General features: G+C 42.8%; 2 protein-coding genes across 2 annotated transcripts in view; one reads left to right on the forward strand and one right to left on the reverse strand.

The window, feature by feature from the left end:
* Window positions 1-1,079: 1,079 nt before the first annotated feature.
* Window positions 1,080-5,942, reverse strand: LOC113421073 (alpha-aspartyl dipeptidase-like). The gene is made up of 4 exons (XM_087954148.1): window positions 5,696-5,942; window positions 4,990-5,074; window positions 2,697-2,771; window positions 1,080-1,171 (listed from the first exon to the last, which is right to left on the reverse strand). Exons 1-4 carry the CDS (start codon window positions 5,798-5,800, stop codon window positions 1,080-1,082), a joined length of 357 nt encoding a protein of 118 aa, XP_087810274.1. The 5' UTR covers window positions 5,801-5,942.
* A 131-nt stretch (window positions 5,943-6,073) lies between these two features.
* Window positions 6,074-26,486, forward strand: part of CYP20A1 (cytochrome P450 family 20 subfamily A member 1) — a 71,974-nt gene continuing 51,561 nt past the window's right edge. Inside the window, exons 1-3 of the mRNA XM_087950147.1 lie at window positions 6,074-6,246; window positions 8,275-8,324; window positions 9,026-9,192. Coding sequence (XP_087806273.1) covers window positions 6,175-6,246; window positions 8,275-8,324; window positions 9,026-9,192 — 289 coding nt within the window. The 5' untranslated portion in view covers window positions 6,074-6,174. The remainder of the gene's footprint in view (window positions 6,247-8,274; window positions 8,325-9,025; window positions 9,193-26,486) is intronic.

Here is a 26,486-nt window from a genome sequence, read left to right on the forward strand (position 1 = left end):
AAAAAGCACCAGATTTCTTCTTCAGATTATGGAAGCATATTTACTGTTTAATAAACCACAATACAATTAAAGCCTCCCTTTGTTCTCCATGCTTTTCAATACACACTGCAGGGGAGAAGATTTCAATAAACAGTTGTAGACCTTTTTATTATGATCCAGCAGAGCTGACACAAAACATGGCTCCCAAAGTTAATGAAACCTCCTCAAATTGTTAACATTTCACAGGAATGCCAAAACCTTTCTAGATTTCCGTGGTTCTTTGTGGTGGGAGCTTTTTATGAAAGGGAAGTTTCTTGTATATGATCTTGGCTCTTTATTTTGTTATAATTTTAAGAGTTGGTCTGCCTTTAAATGTCTGGTGGATATGACTGTGCTGTGCTATACATGCACTCAATCTAATGCATGCTGTTATTACAAGATTCAGTTCCCCATTCTTCTACTTCATCTTTGTTTTAGAAATGCCCTACCACACACTCATTAGCATTTTCCAGAGCATTTTCTCTGTAGAGCTATCAAAATACAAACATTCTATGTAGAAATTGTATAAAAACTACAGAAGTGATGCCCCGCTTTTACCATATGAATCTGGATTTTGCAAGTCATCTGGGACTCTAACCATTACAAAGCATCAGAGACCATCATTGTTTCATATTGCCCTTTCCACATGAGGAGTCACCAGATTAGAACAGAAGCTCTATATTCCATGCTTCTGAGACTCTGAAGGATAGCAACAGCATAGATTGGTCCTTCCCTATTCAGTTTCATGCCCTTATTCCAATGTAATAATGCTCTGTCATTCAGAGTTCTTGGCCTAGCAAAACATGATCTCCAGGTAAACACTAAGAGAGCAGAGTCTCATCAGCATACAGCTTGCATAAGCCATCTTGAACATTCTCTGGAAAATTGTGGCATCCATGGAATAATCATCTCTGGATGCTTAACTCAAAAAAACAGAATACTTTCAAAGAACAAAAGTCCACTCAAAATGGACTCTTTAGAGAGCTTAACACAGCATGTGTTAAGTTTAATATTTAATATAGTTATAATTTCTGAGCATGTACCAAAAGTTTGTTTCAGAATTACTTAACTACCCCAAAAACTCGTTTTCTGATTGGCTGTATCAAATCATTGTCGTAAAGAGCTTTCAAAAGACGAAAAGTATTGCCACCACCTACAGAAAGAGAAAGTACTGTTGGATTAAGTTTATTCCTTTTGTTCTGTCCACAATATACAATACATCCTATACATATTCTTCTACCCAGAAGTAAATCCCATGAAGTGATATCCTACATGGCCTTTTTGTCACTGCAATACAAAAATTATGTTGAGACTTTAGAGTACAGGAAGGAGCAAATATGATTAAGAGACTGGAGGCTAATGAAAAGAAGGACATGTCATCACATGACAGCAGTGTTCCAATATCTAAGGAGTTGCCACAGAGAAGAATGGGTCAATCTATTCTTCAAAGCACCTGAGGGCAGGACAAAAAGTAATAGATGGAAGTTTATCAAAGAAAGATCCAAATTAGAATTGAGGAGAAATTTCCTGTCAATTAACAATTAATCAATGGAATAGCTTGCCTCTGGAAGATGTAGTGCTTCATTTCTGGAGATTTTTTATTTGGGCATGAAATCTGATTCCACAGGTTGTGGAGTCCACTGAATTAGAAGCTTCTTCTTACAAAGGCCATGTGAGAACCTAGTCCTGAGGAAAGTTGAGATATTTTGTGATAGCCCTATTACCTCCACCATACCAAATCCACTGAAACAGGCAATTGGGTTTAAGGAGGTTACACTGGTGCATCAGAGATAAAAGTAGTACTTGATTTATTACTGTTCAAAGTTACAACAGCCTTAGAAAAAATGACTAACAATCTGTTCTCGAAGTTATGGCCATTGTGCTACCTGTAATTATATGATTGTGATTTGGGTGCTTGGCAACTAGCTCACATTTACAATGGTTGCACTGTCTTGTGGTTGCGGTATGCAAACTTCCCAGCTAGCTTTCAACAAGCAGTCAGTTGAGGAAGCCAGATTCTCTTAAGAAACATGTGATTCACTTAAAGACTACAGTGATTTGCTTAATGCTTGTAAAGTTGGGTGCAGTTATTGATGACTCAATCATCACATCACTTAGCAACCAAAATTCAGGTCCCAATTGTGGTCATAAGTCAAGGACTACCTCTACTTCAAATCTTAACTGAAGGATCTGTAATGTTATTCCTGATCATTTCTGGAATAGAAATATTTTTGCTACATGGAGAGTCCAGAATGTGAATGTTATCAGTGTGAAAAAAGGATCATATGTGAATTGACTCTGCCCACCTCTAGCATGTGATCATTAATATATGTTCAGAATCAAGTGGTCTGTAGCCAAAATAAATCCCCCCCATGTAGACTTATCTATGCTAAAAAGACCAGAGTCTTGCTCAATGTACCACACTTGCCCAAAGGTAAGGCTATAACCTAAATACAACTTTCAGTTGTTAAATCACAGCTGTCTTACATGAACTAAAAAACAATATTAAGGACTCCTGAAGCATTTTGAAAAATCTATGTTTCTGCCATAACACTTAAAAAGCAGTAGTAGAGTTAAGAAATCTCCTTACTACCCTACTACCTTTGCCTTTTTGTACTTTAGTATAGGCTTATCAATAAGACAATCAGTGCAAATTCTTTTAAGAGGTTAATATTTACCAATGAATATTGCCTCAGCTTTTGTTACAGCTTCTCTGGGATCGCTTGATTCATGGATACTGTCTAATCCATAGCCTAAGAAGACAAGAAGCTATATAAATCAGTAAGCAACAATGTGCACTGTAACAGAATTTGAAAGCAAGGCGTTCTTAGCTCAGAGACACAGTTCTAGCTAAGTACTAAAATACTATAATGAATTCATGATCAAAAGATAAATCAGGAAATAGTAGTCTTTGAAGCAAGTTTAATTTCTGTGCAGAAAACAGGAAGCTGAAGAAAGGATGCTAAATAGCCTGGAATATTGTTCTTATGACCATCTAGAACAATGGTATCAAACTGGCAGCCCATGGGCCAGATACGTCATGTGCAGACCATGCCCACCCCAGCTCCGCGAATGGGGAAAATGTCACAAAACGTCACGTGAAGGAGTTTGACACCTGTGATCTAGAACTTCCTTGTTAGCCCCATTAGCCTCCACCATCAACTAAATAATTAGATCAAGCCCTGGGTAATATTGAGGATGCTATGCTGGCTAAGTTATAGTGGATATAAAAAGTCTACACATTCCTGTCAAAATACCAGATTTTTAAGATGTGAAAAAGTCAGATAAATAACTTCAGAATTTTTCCACCTTTAACATGTCAGATGTACAATTCAATTAAGTGATTTTTACATCTCAAAAACCTGGCATTTTAACAGGAATGTGTAGACTTTTTATATCCATTATATACTGAAAGCAGTGCAAGAATTTTGGAAAAAAGAAAAGGCCTCATCAAGGACAATTCTGGTGATTGTGAGAAGGAAACCCTTGTTTGGAATAGTAAGAGTGCCTGATTTCAGGGGAAGAGTGTCAATCAGGGGTGTCAAACTCCCGGCCCATGAACCGGATACGTTGTGTACTGGCCACACCTGGTTTAGTGAAGAGGGAAAAGTTGTGATACGTCACATGACAATGCTGTGACAACACGAGTTTGACACCCCTGCCTTCAATGTTTTCAGGAGCAGCTGACTGTTTGTCTGCAGCTCCTCCACATGTGTTTTTCACTAAGCCTGTATCAGTTAAGTAAAACATAGACAAGCAGATAAAGTTTGCACTTGGGTGCTACAGCCTTATCTACTGAGAGGAATCTAGCTGATTGGCCATGGCTTGCCAGCACCTAAGCATTTTTGTTTTAACTTCTGTCTGGGTTTACAAACTTTATAGAATTATTAGGTGTTTTGCAAGCCATGCTATATGGCTTAAGGGCTACTTAAACTGTATACTTCTGTAGAAACTTGTAGCAAAATTTTTTTTTCAAATGCCATAGCAGTTCTTATAGTTGAAATATAATTGTATTGATGTAGAATAATCTTTTTGAGTGTCTTCACATGTGCTTAACGATCATTCAGAAATTCTGTGTAATTTCTTCAGTCCAGGAACGGCCCCCTGCAATACTGTGAGCACTATACAGTCTGCAGAGATTGCCCAAGTCAGCTCAAATCCCCTCCATCTTTGCCAACAGAGAGGAAGATGGGCAGCTTCTTTCCCTGAAAATTATTCTCTTTCCCATTTTCCTGGTGCATTTAAATGTGTGTTAAGAATCAACCTAAGCTACTTCTTTCCTATGGAAACCATAGTCACAGGCTTAGAGGACCACCATCTAATTTTGCTGTGGCAGAAAGAGAAAAGCAAAGATTTCTCCTTTATTTTCAGAAACACTTGAGCACATACAACGATGGAGGCAGCTTATAATTCCCCATCCCATGATGTCAAGATGGAAAAGAAAAAGACTAAGCGTATCTCTGGGCATAGGTAAAACCCATGCTTGTTGCCAGAGAGGAAGATGAAAAGAAAGTCATATTGTATATTACCAGTATTTTATGATTATGTTATATTAACACAGGGAAATATAAACATAAAAATATTGGATGCCTTCCAATTTAATGTCTTGGAGCAAAAAGGTCACCCACCCATCTTTTATGTCAGGAGTCGGCAACCTGCTGCTCTGGAGCCACATGTGGCTCTTTCAGCCCTCTGCTGTGGCTCCGTCAGCTTATCCCACCACTGGCTGGCCCCCACCCCTCCTAGCCTGATCTAGGATGGTCAAGGATGGAGACTCGCTCCATATTCCAGAGCAGGAAGTGAATGGGTGGGAGTGAGTGATGTCGAGTTGGCCATGCCCACCCAGTCACACTGGTTAAATTATTGGCTCCGGGTGTTTTCTTTTCTGTGGGAAACAGGTCCAAATGGCTCTTTGAGTGTTTAAGGTTGCAGACCCCTGTTCTATGTGAATGAAGGACAGATCTGACTTACCTAAACTTTCCAGCTTCTCCCTTGCCAGTGTAGCATATGCAATTTGGTCATGAAGAGCATAGGGGACAAACAAAACTTTCCTCATCTGCCTAGGAGAAACAATTTTATGACAAACAAGCAAAAGTTTGGGATTGGGCAGTATCTCATTTCACCCTAAAAACTAAAGCAATATGAAAGTGCTTCTCTCCATCATTCTGATGTTTACTTAGCATTTTAAAGCAAGAACCTAGCAAAGTGGCCAGTTTATTCACTGATGGAATGCCTATTAAGGCAGGCTGAACACAGATTATTTTTAAATAAATAGACAATCTATTTACCTATTTCCCCATAAGAATTTGCGGAAACGTTCTTTTTCCATAATCGGTTCTTGAGAAACATTCTTTGATGTGACCAAGCTGTTTGTTATTTATAATTTACACACCAATCTTATATAAATAGTATTATTCAGTGTTAAATAGTTTTCTGATTACAGGGCTTCTCTTTTATGGGCTTCATTTTTGTAACAAGTAACTTGTTTCCTGTTGGGGAGTAGCATTGAATTAGTTTTACAATTCTTCGTTCACTTTGAAAAGAAGGCAGTATGTACAACCAGCAAGTTAAAAGGAGAAGCCAAGGAACAGTTTGGGGAGGCAAAGCGATCCTAGGATCGTCAACCTGGGGATGCAGAGCCTCTTCTCACCGGGCGCTGCCTCTCATATAAACTTACGCCCCCAGGAAGGTCTTGATCTGTTTGTTCCTGGCAGTGGTCTAGATAGCCTCCTCCGTAGAGAGTGGAGTTGGAAATCAGCAACAGCCACCGGCGATTTCTCATCTTGTTAAAAACGCGTGTCTTTTCCAGAAAGCCGTGGAAAAGCCACCTCGCGCTGGAAGAGAAGAGGTGAGCAGCGGGCTCCGTTTGGAGAGGTGTGTCTGCCTGGCAACCGGCGGAAGGGGGAGAGGCTGCCTAGGAGAAGAGCGGAGTACGGATTAGAGCCAGCCGCGGAACTGGGCCCGTAGCCAGGCGGAACTTAGCTCGCGCCGCTAAACACTCGATTGCTTTCGCCTCCCTCCTCGGATCTCCGCCTCTTTCTTACCCCTCCGCTCAGCGTTGGAGCTGTGGTGTGGAGACCGCCGTGGACGTGGACGGGTTTTCTTTCGGAAGGAGAGACGGAAGGAAGAAAGGCGGTTGGCCGGGGACAAGCTATCATGCTGGACTTTGTCATTTTCGCCGTCACCTTCCTGTTGATCCTGGTGGGAGCCGTGCTTTACCTCTACCCGGTAAATAAGCGGGGTGTGAGCCTGGGGTGGGGTGAGGTGGGGAATGTCTGTAAAGCAAACCAGAGGGAAGTTTCACCGCCACGCACTCGTTGCAATGCAATCCTAGGCAACTTTACTTGGAAGTAAGAACTCGGGGCTGACTCGCAGACAAGTGAGCCAGGACCATTTCCTTTGCAACATCCAATTCGTGCCCGGGACTGTGTGGAAGTAGCAGTTCCGTTGAGTTTCTTGTGACAACGAAGTCTGAATTGGTATAGGGTTTCCTGTCTAAGTAGAGGGTTGGACTAGAAGATTTCCAATGTCCCTTCCAACTCTGTTATTCTATTTATATTCATGATTTTACGGAAGCAGTTTAATAAAGCTCCTCCTTTGCTCCTTGCAGTTTGACGACCGAAGAGGAGACAGAAACCATTTTCTAATTCCTCTCCCACCCCGCCCTCTGGGTTTTCCAGAGACCATCCACCTTGCTTCCAGTGAGACCTTCCCTGGGAAAGCGTGTCCCATTCTGTCCCCCCCTCCCCATATTTAATATACTTCTGAAAGCATTGGAAGAGGATCCCCAACGTTTTCCCAGCAACACCCATCTTCTACTCATGAAAATCCGAGAAAACTGCAAGGGATGCAGGCAAACAAAATGGAAACTTAATCAGATAAAGTGGAGAAGCCCTTGGTCAGATTTAGTCAGTCACTTTACTGCTCACTCCAACTGTGGAGGAAAAAGCAAATAGGAGAAAAGGAGTTCAGTCTGTTCAATATGGACAGCAAGTGGCAGCATTTAGCCATCTGAAGAAATGGACAGGATAGGGTAATATTTGGATGGGAATAGGAATAGTGAAGATAAAACTGGGAAGCAAATGTGGCATTCTGGAAGAAAGTAACAGCTAACTACTTCCATATTGTTGTCAGAACATTTCCATTAAATCATCAAGAGTCCAGCTCAATTCCTTCCAAGGAGTGTTCATATTTCATTTATGAGAACACTAATCCAAAGAGCCAAATTGGTGTAGGTGGGTCATCCTCCAGTAGGATTCAGTTATTTTCTTCAGTTTTCTTTTGTTTCATGTATTCTAATATCCAGATGTATCCACAATTTCAATTTAGGATGAGAGCCAACATCCCGATAATCTCAAATTGTGACCATTGCCCACTCAAAGGCACCCCTTAAAGGGGATATGAAGGCCCCTTTTCTACCTTAGAGGGTGGACAGCTCAGCTGTTAGTAGCCAGTGGAAAGAAGATGGGCTAACATGGGCCTGTGATCTGCCCCAAGGAAGGAAGGAAGCTTTCTGTGGTGAGGGAGGCTTTGGGTCAGAAAGAGAAGTAGAGAAGAAAATAGTTGGCATGCCCAGAGGTGGGAAGTCCAGTCCCTAGCAAGGATGGGAAAAGTTTTTTGCTGAAACATTGGAGAAGGGGTTTTTTCAAGGGCTCCCTGACCTATTCAAATCCTGGAAATCAGCACAGTATCAAGGTTCTAATGCAATTACTTAATTTAAAATTTTCCTGGCTTGGCTTTCTAAAAGAACTGCTCTTAGAGGGCCTATAATATGAATAAAAATGTAAACTTTACAGTCTGGAAGATTCAGCACAAAAAGAAATAGGATGAGGAAGGAGGACAAATAGTGTTAGATAGTAAGTTATATAGATTAATATCTAAAAGTGTAGAGGAATTAAACCTCAGCTATCCAAGATTTGTTTTGTTAGACTGCATTTGTAATCTAGTTTTGAATGGGAAACTGTCTAAAATACGTTCCTTTGAACTCCATAATGGATCAGCAACACAAGCAATTTATAAATTAATAGTTCTGAATAGCTGTGTTTGAATGCAAATATATGTATTTAGGATTAAAATAAACTATAATCATGTACATGTTTAGTCCCATAGAAATTAAAATTATGATGACTTGTAGTCCTATGTTTGGTAAAATCATAAGCATCTAGATTTAGTAACAGTTGGCTAAATAATATATTTTGTTTTCTGTTGACTTGATAATATTAACATCTTAATCTTTCCAATTACCTTCCTTTTTAGTCTTCCCGACAAGCTTTGGGAATCCCAGGGATCACGCCAACTGATGAAAAGTAAGTTACTCCTTTCTATTTAATTTCCCTTTTCTTCACAGAAGAGCCCTTAATTTTTTTAGGTTGTTTGTTGGGCATGTTGCAAATTTTAAGACAACGTTTAGAACTACCACACTTTATATAGGGAAGGATATACTTAGCATTGGAAACTCCTGTTTCCTATGTATGTTATTGTCTATCTGCTTTTTTCCTTCTCATCTCAATAATTGCTCTCCGTTTTTCTTTGAAGACAGTTCCCTTGCCTACACCATCCTTTTCCTAGCTGATTTTAGGTTTTTCCCTCTTACTTTTATTCCCATCTTTCAAACAATGAAGCTGTAGCCTAAAGTTCTGCAAAGTTTCTAAGACTATTTGGGGCAGGCTTGGTTCAATAGGGTAAAAACATATTCTTTAAACATGTCGTTTAAAGGTAGTAATGCCTAATTGGAAATGAATTCTTCTCTCTGGTCTGGGTGACATAATTAGTTGGATCTAGGGTTCAAGTAGAATTGGTTTTAAACTATGCTTTAAATCCAGCAGTTTTGGTCTACAAACTTTGGTTTGTGGCTGATTTGTTTATGCCTAGTTTACTGTGATTTAATTAATGAAATAGTTGTACAAACTATGGCTCAGCTTAATGTTGTGATTCTATGTTAAGTTCTTCATTTCTTCTTTGAAGATTCCAGTGAATTTGCCCTAATCTCATCCTTCTTTCATTCCAGAGATGGGAATCTTCCCGACATCATAACTAGTGGCAGCTTGCATGAGTTTCTGGTCAACCTCCATGAGAAATATGGCCCAATTGTCTCTTTCTGGTTTGGACAACGTCTTGTGATCAGTCTGGGGTCCATTGACCTCCTGAAACAGCACATTAACCCTAACAGGACAAGTAAGTACTTTTCTCATGTCTACAATAATCTGAATCATTGGATGATATAAAATATATTATTTTGGGAGAACATAGAGTTTTTATGAATTTCATGAATTTTGCTGGATGTTATCCTCAGCTGAGTGATATTTAGACAGATGAATTCAGCCAGAAGAAGAGTTGTAAGGTGGAAAATTATTTGTGAAGCTGAGGAGTATGAAAAGAACTGTTCAAATAAATAGATCAATTTAGAAAGCGGGTAACCTAGTTCCAGCAAACTTGAATTGGCTAAGCAGCATTTCCATCTTCTCTAGATGATAGAAGTAATTAAATGCATCTAAATACTTCAATTTCAAAATGTCAGTACTTCAGCATCTAAAGCAATGTTAACAAGCTATTGCACAGTATGATAGTGCTAAGTTTGTACGTTAATACATGTTTTTTTAAAATACTTTTTGTTGAACTACAGCAAAGTTCACATTTGTTTGAAAATAGACAGTGAAATACTGGTTTCTGCACTGCTTTTCAGTTAATAACTTTAAAAAAATTCCTCTTACTAATTATTGTGGGACATTAATCCAGTTCAGTCAATGAAAATGCCATAAATACTACTGACACCTGATGTCAAGAATCACTTTACAGCAGGGGTCCCCAACCTGTGGGCCACAGTCCACTACCAAGCCACAGGCTGCATGAGTGGCTGGCAGGTGCGCACGCCTCTGCACATGGCCCCACTCGCACTCTCACGGGCATTTGTGGCTCTACTTGCACTTATGTTATTATGCAAGCAGTCGCAGGTCTTCTTGTTCTCACAGCCCCATTCATGGAAGCCTCAGTGCTCACAGCCCCATTCATGCAAGCATTGCCACAATCATCACAGGTGTTTGTACATGCATACATACATGTGCTTGTCCCTCCCACAAAATCATCCCTTCTTTCTCCCCTCCCTCATTCCAGATCACCAACCCAGAAAGGTTGGGAGCTCTACTTTAGAGAATTGTCCAGGTCATGGGTGTCAAACTCACTGTGTCACATTGCCATCCTGTGATGTTTTGCGATGTTGTTCCCTTTCACAGAGCTGGGGTGGGTGTGGTCTGCGCTTGACACATCCAGCCCATGGGCAGCCAGTTTGACACCCAAGTTCAGGTGAATAAAACCTGAATAATGTTGCTGTTCTTCTGAATATGTCATTTGAACAGATTTGAAAATGTAATAGGCATAATATTATATCATAATATCTATATCATACAGCCTAATCCTACATTTTATCACATTATTATGAAAAAATCCTACAGTCATATTATTCATTATAGGCAGTCCCTAAACGTAGGACCACAATTGAGTCCAAAATTTTCTGTTGCTAAGAAGACAGCTGTTTAGTGAGTTTTGCCTCTTTTTATCATTTTTTTGCCAGTAGTTAGCCAATCACTGCAGTTGTTAAGTGAATCATGCAGTCCTTAAGTGAACCTGGCTTCCTCCATTGACTTTGCTTGTTGGAAACCAGCTGGGAAGGTTACAAATGATGATGACATGACCCTGGGACAGTACAGCTGTCATAAATACATGCCAGCTGCTAAGCGCCTGAATTTTGGTCACAGAACTATGATAATACACATAGACCTTGACTTATGACCACAATTGAGCCCCAAATTTATGTTGCTAAATGAGAAATTTGTTGCATTTTGCCCTATTTTTCTTTTCTTACCACATTTGTTCAATGAATCACTGTAGTTGTTAAATTAAGTGTGATGATTCCCCCTGGGTGCTTCCCCAGATACCTCTCTAGATGTTAGCTGGGGGAGGATGAACTGGTTCCTGTCACATCAGGAGCTGAGATGATTGATGGCTCTGAGCAGCCGTCTGTGAGGGATTTGGCTGAGGTTCCAGGTGGGGAAAACATGCAGCTGCAGCTGGTCAGTGAGGATGAGGAGGAGGAAATGCCTTCTGCCCCTGTTCCAAGAACATAGGGCAGAGAAAAGGCAGGAACAGAGAAGGTCAACCAGATTACTTGTGAGGAGAAAGCTTTGCCCTTCTTTGTGTACATCAGACAGATGGAGGCAATGCTGGGAACAACTGTTAGTTTGTTAAGTTATTTTCTGGTTGTTGTGATTCCTGCCTCACTTTGGATTGACACTGTACCTTGACAGATCGTGCCTTGGAAACTCTGGACTTTTCTTGCCTCATGAGCAATCTTGTGTTGTGGATTTAAGTTTGCCTGATGAATTTATTTTGATTGAGAAACTTTCAAGTGCCTTGCGGGCTCTTTCGCCATTGCTCTGTGGACTAGTCTGCTTGTGACTGGACTTAATTGGGACAGTTCTGGCTTTTTTGGTGAAGGGAATTGCTGGGGAATATTAATAAACTCATTAAACCATAGTTATGTGTGAGTGCCCAGGACAGTGCCTTAAGTGAATTTGGCTTTCCCATTGACTTTGCTGGTCAGAAGGTCACAAAAGGGGATCAGATGACCCCAGGGCACTGCAACCAGTTGTCAAGCATCCGAATGTAATTGGGGATGCTGCAATGGTCATAAGTATCAAAAATAATAAGTCATCTTTTTCAGTGCCATTATAACTTTGAATAGTCACTAAATGAACTGTTGAGGATTACCTGTACTGCAGGGGTGGGATTCTACCGATCTGGTCCGGTTCTATAGAACCTGTTGTTATGGCCCCCGGTAGTTTGGAGAACTGGTAAAACGGGCCCCTGGCTGGCCCCGCCCCTCTCCGCCCGCTCCTCCATTCCCGGCCCAGTCAGTCATTATTGCGCATGTGCGACAATAGCTGACGGCATTCTCCCCTGCCCACCCCGCTCCACCCAGTCACTACTTATAGCGCATATGTGCTACGCTTCCCACATTTTCCTGCCCGCTGCCATTGCTCCCAGCAGCAGCAGTATTACCAGCCAGCCATCGCTACCTGCCTTCTGCCGTCCTGCTTGATCTGGGTGAGTGAGGGCAAGCCCCGGTTGCCACCACCACTAGCTGCCCTCGCTCACGCAGACTGCCATGTCCAGCCTGCCTCCTGGACCTGCCTTGCCCAGCCTGCCTCCATCTTCTGCTGCCTGCGGCCTTTCATTGTTGCTGCCTTGCCTTCCACCACCAATTGGTTGTCTACCTCCTCCTGCCGCCGCCACTGCCAGCCCCGGTCAAGTGCCAACTCCCGGGCCACCCAGCCGCCCTTGCTACCTGCCTTGTCCAGCCAGTAGTCGCCATCTTTGGCCGGCCGCCATCTTCTCCAGCCCACGACCCACCACACTGTTGTTGCTGCCTGGCCTTCCACTACCAATTGGCGAGTGAGGATGCAAAGGTAGCAAGCCCTACCAGTCATCTACCTTCTCCTGCCGCCGCCACCTCTAGCCCCGGTCAAGTGCCGATTCCCAGGCTAGCTGCCCAGCCATCCTCACCGCAGGAAGCTCCAAGAAGACCGAGGAGGACCCCGGCGTAGCTGGTTAGCCAAGTTGCCTGCTTAATTTTTGGTAAGGAAAATGCTTCCAAGCAACCAAATATTGGAGCTGACCCCTCCGTCGTCGAGAGTCTAGAATTTCTTTAACTTCAAAATGTTGTTCGCCGTCAATAAGCAATGGTACAGGAGGGTCGGTCTGGATCGATCTTGGAGCTTCAAGATTGCGCGTCGTACCGCCGCGTCGCCAGTCCTGCCCTCCCTACACTACATCTTGAATAGCTGTTTGAGTACTAGCAGAGCCCAATACTGAACCTAATTCATATATTCCAGTTTTTTAAACTGAGGAATAAATTTCAGAAAAAGAATTCAGTATTGCTCTGTGAATGTGCCTTATCAATTCCATTCTTAATCTAACTTCTTAGATGATTTTGTACTATTATCTTTTTTTTTGTACTATATTATGCGGTTATGCATAAGGCTGTAAAAAGTTTCAGTACATTTTTAAGCATTCTAAAAAGGCGACCAAACATGTTTTCCCCTGGCTTTTTTCTCTCTCTACTATAGAGAAAGCATTCCATTAGGGATTGTAGGTCCAGGTAAGTAGTCTTGGCTAGGAAAGATTTTTGTGCCACTACTGGCACAAAATAACAAACTCCCTTAGTTTATTAATAGTATTTCTGTTTTAAGAGTTTCTTTTTCAATTAATGAATTGTAATTATTAAAATATCAGCCATTCTTTTATATACACAGTGCAACATCTTTTTATAGGCGGTCATTTTCAAATCCACTTTCAATTCCGTCTCATTCTTGTCTGGTGAAACTTGTTCCTCTTCCATAACATCTTTTAAACACTAACTAGCTATAGTGTCAGAGAGACTCTTAAAAGTAACTGAATATTACTGATATCTGCTCCTCGCCCACTTTTTTTGCTTGCCACTGCCTTCACCACTCAACTTACAACAACAATCGAGTCGAAACCACTACATTGTTGAATTTTTTTTGCAGTACATTACCAAGATTAAAAGGAAATCCAAAAGAGTCAAAACCATAACCATTGGAGTTTGGGGAAAGCAGCACCAGCACATCATCCACACTGCAACTTGGGGAAAGCAGCACCAGCACATTATCAAGTACGGAAAGAACTGAGTCGGACATTGAAAGGAATCTTCCTGACTGCTGGACACTGCAGCAGTAAAACAATTTTAGGGAAAAATATGATGGACTGGAAGTTTCCCAGAAAAAAATGGGTTGCAAGCATTGCAGAAGATTTGAAATTTTGACCAAAGAAAAAAGTGTCTACGGAGCAAAGGAATGGAAGAATTTCCATATTGAACCATCAGGAAAGAATAAAGAAATACAGCAAGTTTCTCTCAGAAAGAAATTGAAGGAAAGAAATATTTGGGTAGTACATGTAGAATGTTTACTACAGTGTACGGTCTGTGTACATGCAGACCATATTCATATATAGAAGATCTGATTGAATTGCAAGTAACAAATGGTTTAGATTTGGGAACAGGGTTGCATTCACGTAAAACTGCCATTGCAATAGTAGATTTCATTGCAAAAGACATTAGGAAACATTTAGTTAGCAAAATTATTGAAAAAAACTTGCAAAATCTATTTGATAATTGACGAAGCCTCAACGATATCTTCCAGACCAGTTCTTATACTGTACTTAAAAGTTGAGAATCCAGTTTTCTCACCAACAATTTTCCTTGAACTAGTAGAATTGGATAAACGAGATGCAGAAACAATATGTTGTTCAGTTATGGAAAGTTTGAATAAAGTTGGGTTTAATAAGAACTATCTGGAGAAACATTTAATTAGAATCATCGTCTGCAACTTGTTTTAGATGATTCTATTATGGAAATAAAGCAAATCAATCATTTGCAAATCTTTATTGATAAAATGTATTTTATTTTCCATCAATCAAATAAGAACCTAATTGAACTTAACAAAATTTCCAAACAACTTGAGATTGAAATTATAAAAATTGGTAGAGTTTTTGAACCAAGATGGGCTGCCTGTAGTTTAAGATCAACCTTAGCTGTGTGGCATGGTTATCCAGTACTACATCAGTTTTTCTGTTCAAATAAAAAGTCACATGGTCACCAAACTATGCCCAGCCTGTCACGTGACCACCAAGCCACGCCCAGCCAGTCACGTGACCAAATCACACCCAGTCAGTCACGTGATCACCAAGCCACACTCACCCAGTCACATGACCACCAAGCCACACCCACAAATTAGGCCATGCCCACAGAACAGGTTAAGAAATTTGAATCCCACTCCTGCTGTACTGCAATGGATGTAAGTGTGAAAACCAGTCTTAAGTCACTTTTTTCAGTACTGTTGTAAGTTAGGTCACTAAATGAATGATTGAAAGTCAAGGACTAACTGTATCAATATGCTTGCTTTTTTTCCTCCTGCTGCCTAATATGATTGCCCTCTAGCATTGTGCGTAGAAGGAATTTCTTCATGCAGTTCTTTCATAATGGGGTTTAAATGCAATCTCATGAAAGCACACTTCGTTTCTTAAGGTACCAGAGGCTAACTAAAATGGGGTAGGGATGCAACCTCTGAAGTGTTATGCAAATTACAGTGTACATGAGATTACACTGAAGAGTGTGTGATTGGCTATAATAGCACATTGTTAGGCGAGGTTTTTTTAGATCTTTTGCCAACAAAACTGATGAACTTGAGCTATGGATGGTGGCAAATAAGCTCATTCGTGGCTGTGTGATGATTATCACGGAGACCTGGCTTTATCCACTTGACCCGGACACGTCAATGAAGCTAATTAACCGCACCACATACCACTTTGACAGAAACGGCAACTCCAATAAAAGCAAAGGTGGAGGACTTTGTATTTACATACATAATGACTGGTGTACTAAGAGTAGAGTTAGTTAGTTCTACACACTGTTCTCTGGACGTGGAATTCTTAACTGTCATTTGTTGGCTATTTTATTCACCTAGAGAGATTTCCGTTATAGTTATCACTACTGTCTATATTCCACTGATGCAAATGTTAGCAGAATACTCTCTAAGTTACATAACGCCATCGAGAGGCAGCAGCAAACCTACTCTAAGGCATTTTTGTTGTGGTTGGGGATTTTAATCAAGCTTCTCTACAATCTGTTCTTCCTAAGTTTGTGCAGTATGTGCGGTGTACCACCATATGAATTCAACCTTAAGACAAGCATATAAAAGATGTTAAAGCTGAAGGTATTCATAAGAAGTTGACAGAATTGGATAAAATACTAACAGGAATGGAAGACAAGCTGATTAAAAAATTGTATTGATTTACTCAGTGTCAAATTAGAAGAGCAAGTAAAGGAAACGATGATAAGCATGGGCAAAAATTTTTGGTATACCATAGAATTAGATAAATGGCAGAAGCTATGGGAAAGAAATTATAAATTAACAATATCAACAGCATACAAAGAAAATTTGTATAAGATGTTTTAGAGATGGTACTTTGCACCAGAAAAATTGGCAAAGATATTTAAAACAAATTAGCTAAATGCTGGAACTGCCATCAGACACTCGGATCATATTACCATATGTGGTGGACATGTGTAGAAACTAAAAGATATTGGACAAAAGTACACACATGGTTGGAAAAAATGATAAAGCAACTTCAAAACCTGAAAATTCGAAACCTGAAATAGTTCTATTAAGGATAGTACCTGAATGTGTCATGCCCCTGGTGGAGTATGACTCTGAGGAAGAGGAGGAACAGCCAACAGGGAGTGGGAGTGTGACTCCAGAGGTGGTGGAGGAGGCTGGGGAAGGGCAGAGGCCGGCTGAGCAGTCAGAGGAAGATCCAGGCCCACCCCCTATCCATCCTAGGTCACGCAGGGAGGAGAGGATCAGGGAAAAGCGAGGCCTACTCAAGAGGAGATTACCATGATCCTCCTCGTGGCTTGCAAGTGGAAGCTATGTATATAAGTTTGCAACTGCACAGTTAGAATTGCTGAAGTCAATTAGTGTTCACCTTGAAAGAGGCTTATCTTTGTTGGCGTTCTTCCCATGGACTTTTCTCAGTTATTTTCCTGGAGTTTATAATTAGTTCCCTCGGCTTGCTTCAGAACTCTCATCAATACGGTTTGTTTTGGTTTTCTGTTTATCTCATTATATACTTTTGTGACTTTAAACTGTGCCTAATAAAACAGTGAAGTTAAGTTGAAGGCTTTACTGGACTTTAATACATGTTTTGGGTTATTTTGAGAGACTACGGGTCATCACAGAATGGTACAGCAAAGAAGAAACATACTTAATTATTAATACCGTGTTTCTCCAACAATACGGCCTCGACCAATAGGAAGGCCCAGCATGTTTTATCCACATAAAATCAAATTAAGCCTCTCCCCCTAAATTAAGGCCTAATTTAAACATGTGAAATGGGGAGGAATAGCAGGGGGGGCTTGCCGTTAGGAAGTACTTTTATTGCATACCTGGATATGGTGCTGCCTGCGTTGACTTTGGCGTTGGTGGGGTACTTCGTATCAGGAGACTTCCTCCACTGTTGCTTTCCCTTCTCCCTTGCTGCCGTGGCATTTAGAGCAATGCCGCGGTGTTTGGGGCAGCCACGCGCAGCCAGCCAGGGCTCCTCCCTGCAACCAGAGCCCAGCAGAGACACTCGGCTTCAGGCGCTCCTGTCGCCGCCTTCCCTTCGCCTTCAAAGGCAAAGCCAATTCTTTTAAAAACGACACCCTACTACCGGTACGACAAAGCCTCCCCTGCCCGAGAGGGCAGCCCAACCCCACGTGGGGAGGCGAATCTCCCGGGGCCACAGTGCAGGATCGGCCCACCCCGGGAGAAGCACCTAGCCACCATTCCCTGCCTGGCGCTGGGCAGAGTGCGAAGAGCTTTGCCTGGGGCACCCAGCACAGCTGACAGGCGGGCCCTCCTGCCCGGTGGTGGAGCCCTCACCAAGGCAGCGAGCGCCTCCCTGCTGGACCCTCTGCTCATCCCGTCAGGGGCGCGCCAGAGCTGTGCGGGTTGGACAGAGCTGGGAAAGCAAGCCATGGGTGCGTGCCCGCCTGCCAAGCGAAAGAGCCGGGCTGACCCAAACTTGGCTTCCTTCCCAAGTCCCTCCAGCCTGAACCCGAAGGGGCCACCAGGAGAGGCCGCCTGAGGCAGTGATAGCGCCCACCCATCCATGGACAGGGAGGCAAGACGACAGCCTGTGCCACGTCCTCCTCCAAGCTGAGCCCCGCTGAGTCGGTGCCTCTGCCTGATGCCCGTTCCGCTGCAGCATTTGGAGCTGCCAGTGCATTTGGAGATGCGTGGGGACGGGGATGGGCTGAGCGAGGGGTGGACAGGACGGGCGGCTTCAGGCTTTCTCCACCGGCCAGGGAAGCAGCGCTGCCATCACCTCACCTCCATGTCCGCGAACGGGTGGGCGCTATCACTGCCTCGGGCAGCCTCTCCCGGTGGCCCCTTTGGGTTCGCGCTGGAGGGACTTGGGAAGGAAGCCAAACTCAGGTCAGCCTAGCTCTTTTGCTTGGCAGGCGGGCGCGCACCTGCGGCTCGTTTTCCTGGCTCTGCCCAGCCCACATAGCTCTGGCGCGGCCCTGGCAGGATGAGCGGAGGGTCCAGCAGGGAGGCGCTCACTGTCTTGGTGAGAGCTCTACTGCCGGGAAGGAGGGCCCGCCTGTCAGCTGCGCTGGGCGCCTCAGGCAAAGCTCTTCGTGCTCTGCCCAACACCAGGCAGGGATGGCGGCTGGGCGCTTCTCCCGAGGTGGGCCAATCCTGCGCTGCGGCTCCGGGAGATTCGCCTCCCCACGTGGGGTTGGGCTGCCCTCTCGGGCAGGGGAGTCTGTTGTAGTAGGGCATCATTTTTAAAATAATTGGCTTTACCTTCAAAGGCAAAGGGAAGGCAGCGACAGGAGCGCCTGAAGCCAAGTGTCTCCGCCGGGCTCCGGTTGCAGGGAGGAGCCCTGGCTGGCCACACGTGGCTGTGCCAAACGCCATGGCATTACTCTAAACGCCGCAGCAGCAAGGGAGAAGGGAAACCAACGGTGGCGGAAGGTCTCCTGATACGAAGTGTCCCACCAACGCTGAGGTCAACATCCAAGCTGTCGCTGCCCGCCCACCCAAGGATGCAAGGGGGGGAATTAAGTCACCCCCGAAAAAATGGTCTAGCCATTTTTACGGGGGTCAAAAAAAAAATAAGGCCCGGCCTTTTTTGTGAGAAACACAGTAGCAATGTTAATAATTAATAGGATTGTATTTGCTCAGAATTGGAAAAGCAATAAAATTCTGGCAGAGGGAAAAGTGATTGAGAAAGTAGTTGAATGTGCAGAGATGACTAGATTAACACTGGCAATTAAAGAAAAGAAGAAACTGAATATTATATGGTATGGGATATATTTTATCAATGGTTTGAAAATAAAACAAGCTGAAATTGAGTAGATGAATACATAGAGAAATAAGTGAAGATTGTTATAAAGATAACAGATATAAAAGATAATGGTTTATAAAGGAAATGTGATTATTGTTATATTGGTAAGAAAAGTACTAATTATAATTGTTAACACAAGATATATGTACCCAATTGACGCACTGTTTAAATTAAAGATGGATTTATTGTAAATATAAAATAAAAAACATTTTGGGGAAAAAAAAACTTAAGACAGGAATATAGAGGCTTCCGGTTTGTCGGCTTCGCAAGCGGCAGGGATTTGCGATCCTGCGCGATCCCTGCCGCGCTAGCCGCTTTGGTGCCTCCGATCCATGGATCTGGAGGCTAAGGCTGCCACGAAGAGGCAGCCGAAGATAGGAGGGATCCGGACAGGGGGTTGGGGTTTTCGCAGACCCCTTCCTCACCCGGCTTAACCCTCTTTTCTCAAGGCGGTGGAGCGGCGGTCAGCAATGGCCGCCACAAAGAAACTGACAGCTGGACAAGATTGTGCTGGAGGAAGAAGGCGAAAGTTCTGAAGCGAAAGTTTTTTGGCTGAACTGGGACTATAAAATACAAGTAATATCCTGAAAATCCTGATTTTTTGAAAGATACTTTGTTTCCAGAAGAGATTTACAAGCAGCGAGTGAAAGTGTTTAAAGAGAAAGTTTACTCTCCTTCCACATGGATTTAACAAATGGATATTGAAAATCCTGCTATTTTACAGAAGGTAAAAATTTAAAGCTTTCTGTTATAAGTGGGAAGGGAGAGGACAAAGGGAAAATTTTTATTAAGATTTTGTTGGAGGAGATGCCTGGAAGATTTTGAGATTGGAAGTTAATTGTAATAAGACTTTAAAATACAGATTGGGTTTTTTTCCCCCTTGCTACTTGATATTACCCCAGGAAGAAAAAGTGTGAAGAACTTTGTGCTCTGTTTGGATTGTTTGATGACTTTGGGATTTTGGGGAATTGTTTCAAGCTTTGAATTATCTTGGTTGTTTTAAGAAGAAGAAGAAGAGAAAAAAGAAGGAGAAAAGGTTTATAATGGCTTTATCTGTTGATGAACTGAGAGAGGAATATGGTAAAATAAAAAAAGAAGGTAAAGACGGTGTGAGAGAAATTTTTCGCTTTTTAGAAATGGCGCTTGCTACTTATCAACAAACACAACAATTAATGGAGGATGAAGAAGAAGAAGAAGAGGAAGAAGAGGAAGAAGAAGAAGAAGCCATCTTTAATGAGTCTACAAAGTTGATTAAGAAAGGAAGGAAAAAGAGAGGAAGGAAAAAGGACATAAGACTTAAAAAAAACATCCAAGAAAGAGAAAAATAAGATGCAAAATCAATACAATGTTAGAAAGCAAAAGAAAAGAGAAATACAACAGAGAGGGGAAGCGAAGGGGGGTAAAAAGACCAGATGGGACAAGATAGGAAGGAAGAAGGGGAAAAAAAGCCACAAAGGTATAAAACAAGATGTGAAAAAGAAATCTTTTTTTAGGGATACTGGGTAATGCATAACTTTGTTTCAAAATATTTCTGCAAGGTACATAAGATAGTATTGTAGTATTTGTATTAGAAATAGAAAATTAGAATTTTATAAGACTTAAGTAAAGATTAAAACATTAAAGGTTTAATAATGATAGATTTTAAGATTTAATAAAATATTAAAAGGAATGTTTAAAATATTTAGTTTAAGTATAGAGTTTAATTGACTATTGTGTGGATGTTTGTATGAACTTATTATTATGGTATTTGTTTTTGCAATAGATAATTGGAATGTTATGAGATTTAATGTTTAATTATATATTTAATTACTTTATTGATTTACTATTTTAGTAAGTAGAATGTACTAAGCAGAATTAGATAGGGAACGGTGTTACCTTAAATGTTAATTTAGGGGAGCGATGGAAAGGCATCATACTTCGATTAGTGATTTCAGGAGAAATCTTTTTTTTCTAATATGAATGAGATAAATGGATAATTGGAAAAGAATGGACAAAAGATACAAATATAATGATTTAAATTAAGATGAAATAAATAAAATAGAATTAAGAAGAGTGGAAAGCGGGGAGAAGTTATAATGAAGATATAGAAGGGTAAATAAGATAGGTAATGGCATATAAGTTGAACATGAATTTAATTGAAGTCCATACAAAGAGAGGTAATCCGGGGCCAAGCTACTTTTTAAAAAAGAAGTTTTATGTTTTTGTGTTTTGTGTGTGTATGTTTGATTGAGATTTAATAAAACCTTGGGAGAAAGCGAGAAGAATAATTGTAAACAAGGCAGAGGGAAATATGAATATGATGAGTATAAAATGGATAAATATTGAAGAAATGTAATTGAATAAAGAGAAATAATGAGAAATCTGATTTAAGGGGAAATGGGATATATTAGAAGTATATTGTATAAAACAGTGTTTTATCTGCCTTGTAAGAATTTGTAATGGAAAGAGGTTTAATGTTTTTAATGTCTAATGATGCTTTGTTTGTCTTTAAAATTAATAAAATTTGTTTCAAAAAAAAAAAAAGATAATGGTTTATAAAGGAAATGTGATTATTGTTATATTGGTAAGAAAAGTACTAATTATAATTGTTAACACAAGATATATGTACCCAATTGACGCACTGTTTAAATTAAAGATGGATTTATTGTAAATATAAAATAAAAAACATTTTGGGGAAAAAAAACTTAAGACAGGAATATAGAGCAATCCCCCTCTCCCATCTGGGTATGTCTGACCACATCTCTCTGCTATTATGTCCAAAGTATATCCCCCTTAGGAAAAGGATATGGCCAGTGAGGAAAACTGTTAAAATCGGGCTGGAGGGAGCACTTTGCCAGTTGCAAGACTGCTTTGAGACTACTGAATGGAATATATTTGAACATTTGAAATTGCAAGAATTCACTGGCACCATACTCTCATATATCAAAACATGCATGAATAATGTAACAGTGAACAAGTGCATCAGAGTCTATGGGAATTGCAAACCCTGGATGTCAGCAGAAGTATGGACACTTCTGAGAGCCTGGAATTCTGCCTTTAAGGCAGGTGACAGAGATAAATACAGTGGCAAATCTAGGGAGAGGCATCAAGGTAGCTAAACAAAAATATAAAAAGGTGGAGAACCATCTAGCAGAAAACAACCCAAGGCAGGTGTGGCAGGGATTGCAGCATCTAACCAATTATAAAGGCAATACAATGAAGACAGTCAACTCTGATGCCTCATTGGCAGGGGAGTTGAACAACTTCACATGCTGCACCAAGAGTCCAGGAATGGGTAAGACTCCTCCCTCTGACATCATAGAGCTGAGTCTGCCACTATATAAAAAGCCAGCCCGTAGCTGGCACCCCAGCTTTAATTCAGCTGCTTGTCAATTGAGCTAGTGTCTTTGGAAGCAGTAAAAGTTTTTTCACAGCAGAGAATCAGCAAAGAGGAAGAAAATAAATTTCCTTTAGCACAGCTCCCAGGGCTCCGGTTGAGCTGTGCCTTGGGGAGAGCGGGGATCCGCTCTCCTGCAGCGTCGAGGATTCAAGCTTCAGGGAGGCTGTAAATACAAGGGAGTGCTCGTCGAGCCTCCCACACAACTTTCCCTATCGAAAACAGGCTGCCACTTCTTCGTGAATACGGAGTGTTTTTTTTGGCACCTCTCAGCTGTTTTGCCCGACTCAGCCATTTTTTCTTTGCTCGGAGCTTGCAGGAGCCCAAGGAGTGATCAAGGCTTGGTGACCATTCCTCTGGGACCAGCGCACGTGGTAGGTGGCCATATTGAGAGCAGTAGGCCATAACGCATGTGGAAGTTGGCCATCTTAATTGGGCCTAATACAGGAACGACCATTCCCGAGGCCTCACAGCTGATCCTGATCACCTGGCCCAGGCAATAGGACCACATACACAAGGGTTGCTCCCAGCACCTCTTTTGTCATTCCTATTTATAGCATGGAAAGCGACAGGGCACAGTTGGAACTCGTGGGCCTAGAAGACACCCATGGCCCTTGGGCCCCACTGAGAAAGAGGAAGAGGCAACGAGGCCATTCTGCTAAGAGAGAGGCTGCAGCAAAAATCAGGACCAAGCCATTGGCACCCAAGAAAACCTCTAAATCAGAACTCGGGGCTGAGAAGAGAAGGCATGCTGCTCTGGAAAAACAGTTTGCCAAGACCCTGGAGCAGATGAGAGGGCGATTGCAACAAGCTTCCCAACAAGGGGAATTGCAGGTTTGCCCAGAGGTTATCTCCAGGGAGGGGGAGGCTGAATCTGGCTCTACCAGTCATCTCCAAACTTGGTCCCCTGAAAGAGTAGAGGAAGAATTTTCCCCCAAAACTTGAGCAGGTCTGAGCCCAACTTCAAGCAGGCTCCTTGGGGTCCCCCTCTAGGTCAGATCATCCAAGGTGGCCATAGGCCTAGGCCTGAGGCAACCTTTACTCCTGCTGCGGGCCTGCACCCAGCTGACCCTCCTCCACTCTTTAATGATATTAGAGACATGGTCTCTGTGGCCATCAGGCAGGGCCTAGTGGAGGGGCTTCAACAGTTTTTCTGGCCTTTAGTGTGTGTGGGGGTCAGTCCTTGTTTCCTGCTTTCTCCCAAGGGTCCCTCCACAACAGAGGGGGTATCCCAGGCATTAAAGACTTTAGCGGCCCATCCACCCAGTCTGATTGGGGAGATTATGATGAGAGGGATTATACCAACCCTCAGAGCACAGTCACTCCTCTGGGTCAGAGGAAGAAGGTGAGATCAGGGACCCTAATTTGTCAGAGGAGGAGGGGTTTAGATCTGAACAGCCCCCCTCAGTGGCGGTTTTTAAACCTTCATTATTTAAACCACTCCTACACAAGGCATTAGTCACCATCCAATTAACTCCTGAGGAGGTGGCTCCAGAACCACAAGGGGATTTGTCTAGCCACGGTGACTCCCTTTTCTCCAAACCAGTGGTCCATACAGCGGTTCTCCCATCTCCTTTGTTGTTCCTTGACCTGGTAAAAGAGCAGTGTGCCTCCCCTGCTGCAGGGCCTCGGCCTTCATCCCTCGACAGGCATTTTTATAATGTGGGTCCTTCATTGGCCAATGCCCTTTTACTGCCTTCTGTAGATGCTCCAGTTCCGTGGTGGAATCCAGGGACAAAAGAAAGGTTCTTTCTTCAACAGGAAAGAGGGGGGATTATTGTCCAGCTCCGTATTTCCGTCACTCTTCCTTCCGGGCCGAATTGAACACTCGATTCTTTTGGAACCAGAGGGCGTTCCTTCCTCACCAGGAGCAGTGACCAGGGGTGGCAGACAGGCAACAGCAAACTACTGGTAAATGGCCCTTTCAAGGAGGAGGAGGTCGTTTGTTTTGATGCTCTAAGCGAATGCCCTTCCTCCCCTCCCATTAGAGGTTGACTGGGCTTTTTAACCTCCAGATGGGAGGAGTCAAGATCAGATACCTGGGTGCTCAGGACAGTGAGGTCGGGTCTCTGGCTCAAGTTTCTCTCCCCACCCCCAAGATTCTTTGCTTGATGTCTAAGATCGAAAGGGCCATTATGGAATCGGTCATCCAACACCTGGTGGACATAAGGGCTGTACAACAGGTTCTAGTGGATCAATGGGGGCTTGGTTTCTACTCTCAACTTTTCATGATCCCAAAGGTCTTGGGGAGGAGTGGAGAGCTATCCTCAACCCCAAATCTCTGAACAGGCTCATCCCATATAGGCGTTTCAAGATGCATTCCTTGCATTCTATTCTAGAGAGCGTTCAGGAGGGTGACCTCCTCTCATCTATAGACCTTATGGAGGCATACCTCCATATTCCTACCTGGCCCCATTGTCAACAGTTTTTTCGTGTTGGTTATCAGAACAGGCATTACCAGTATCGGAACCTTCCATTTGACCTTTCATCGGCGCCCAGGGTCTTCACCAAGATCCTGGCAGCTTTGGCAGTGTCAGCCTCAAGAGATATTCATCCCTACCTATCAAGATATCTTCGCCCCTGATTATGGCTTATTTGTTGCTATGCTCTTTACTTCTCTTTCGGCTGTCATGAAACGGTGGGAGGGGGGAATCTTGGAAGGGAAGAAGGCAGGAGGTGTTTTGCATTCCTTTGCTGGGAAAAGAAAGGGAGGGGGGATTCTTCGTTGTAACTTTCCATTTCTCACTAACCTCTGTCCTTTTTTATGCGCAACTGCGAACTTTTATCAAAATGTGTCAAGGTCACGGACAGTAGCCTCATCATCACCTAGAGATGACCACATGATCCTATTCAGAAGTTTTAATTGGAAGAATCATTTGATCTCTGGAGGGGGGGAGCAATTCTATCCCTTTGTATATGCATTTTACCCGCCAATATTTTAGTTTCGGAATTGATTCTGTTGCTACCATTCGTTTTCCAGTAAAAGATAAATTCTGCTCTACATCATGGAGTCTGAGTATTTCTTTCTTGGGATTTAGAAGGAGCACAGTCTGACAGGCAGCTTCGCTTCGGGCCATACCAATAAGGGTCCAGTGTTACCTGGACGACATCCTGATTCAATCATCATCCCTCCAATCCACCCATTGTAACTTGAACATCACGTTGCAGTCCCTACGGGATCACAGGTTTTCTATCAACGTCAAGAAAAGTCATCTGCACCCGACGACCAGACTTCTTCATCTGGGGGCGATCATTGATACATCTCTCTGCGAGGTTTTCCTCTCTCTGGATCGTGGGAAGAGTCTCAACGAGGTCATCCACAAAATTCAATGACAACATTCAGTTCCTTTGCCTCTCCTGTCCCAGCTCCTCAGAAAGATGATTTCCTGCATTGGAATCGTCCTGTGGGCCTGTCTCCACGCCCGGACCCTTCATTGGTTCCTGCTGCCTTTTCAACGGGCAGGAACCAGCCACTCTTCCATCAGGGTCTGAGTTTCCCCGCAGATCCTTCGGTTCTTCCGGTGGTGACAATCTCTGGCTATCTGGAGAGGACATCCATTCAAGGAACCAGACAGAATCTTACTTATGACAGATGCCAGTCTTCAGGGCTGGGGGGCCCATCTGGCCGGCGAGATAGCCTAAGGTCTCAGGTAGACAGAGCCTGCCCCATAAATTGGCTAGAGCTCAGGGCTATTTTCCTAGCACTGAAACATTTTTGGACTAGGGTGACAGGGTCCCACGTGTTGGTCATGATGGATAATGTGGCTGCAAAGGCACATGTCAACTGACGGAGGGGACGAGGTCCAGGGCCTTGATAAGGGAAGCCGAAGGCCTGGGGCAGTGGGTGGAGAGACATATTTTGTCCCTCAGGACAGACCATATCTCAGGAGTCGACAATATCCAGGCCGACTGGCTGAGTGGGAGCAAGTTCAACCAATCAGAGTGGAGTCTCCACCCTACCCTGTTCAGGGATCTGTCACACAGGTTCAGATCACCAGCAGTAGACCTCTTCACCACTCCTCTAAATGCTCAGGTAAGCAGATTCTTCACCAGATTGCCTTCTCAGGGAGCGGAGGGGACTAATGCTCTTCAGAGCAGATGGCCCTCAGGTCTCCTCTGTACC

Source organism: Notechis scutatus, chromosome 1 (genome assembly GCF_049901735.1).
Source record: "Notechis scutatus isolate UNSWTSFEM ecotype Mainland chromosome 1, rNotScu1.2, whole genome shotgun sequence".
NCBI lineage: Eukaryota > Metazoa > Chordata > Lepidosauria > Squamata > Elapidae > Notechis > Notechis scutatus.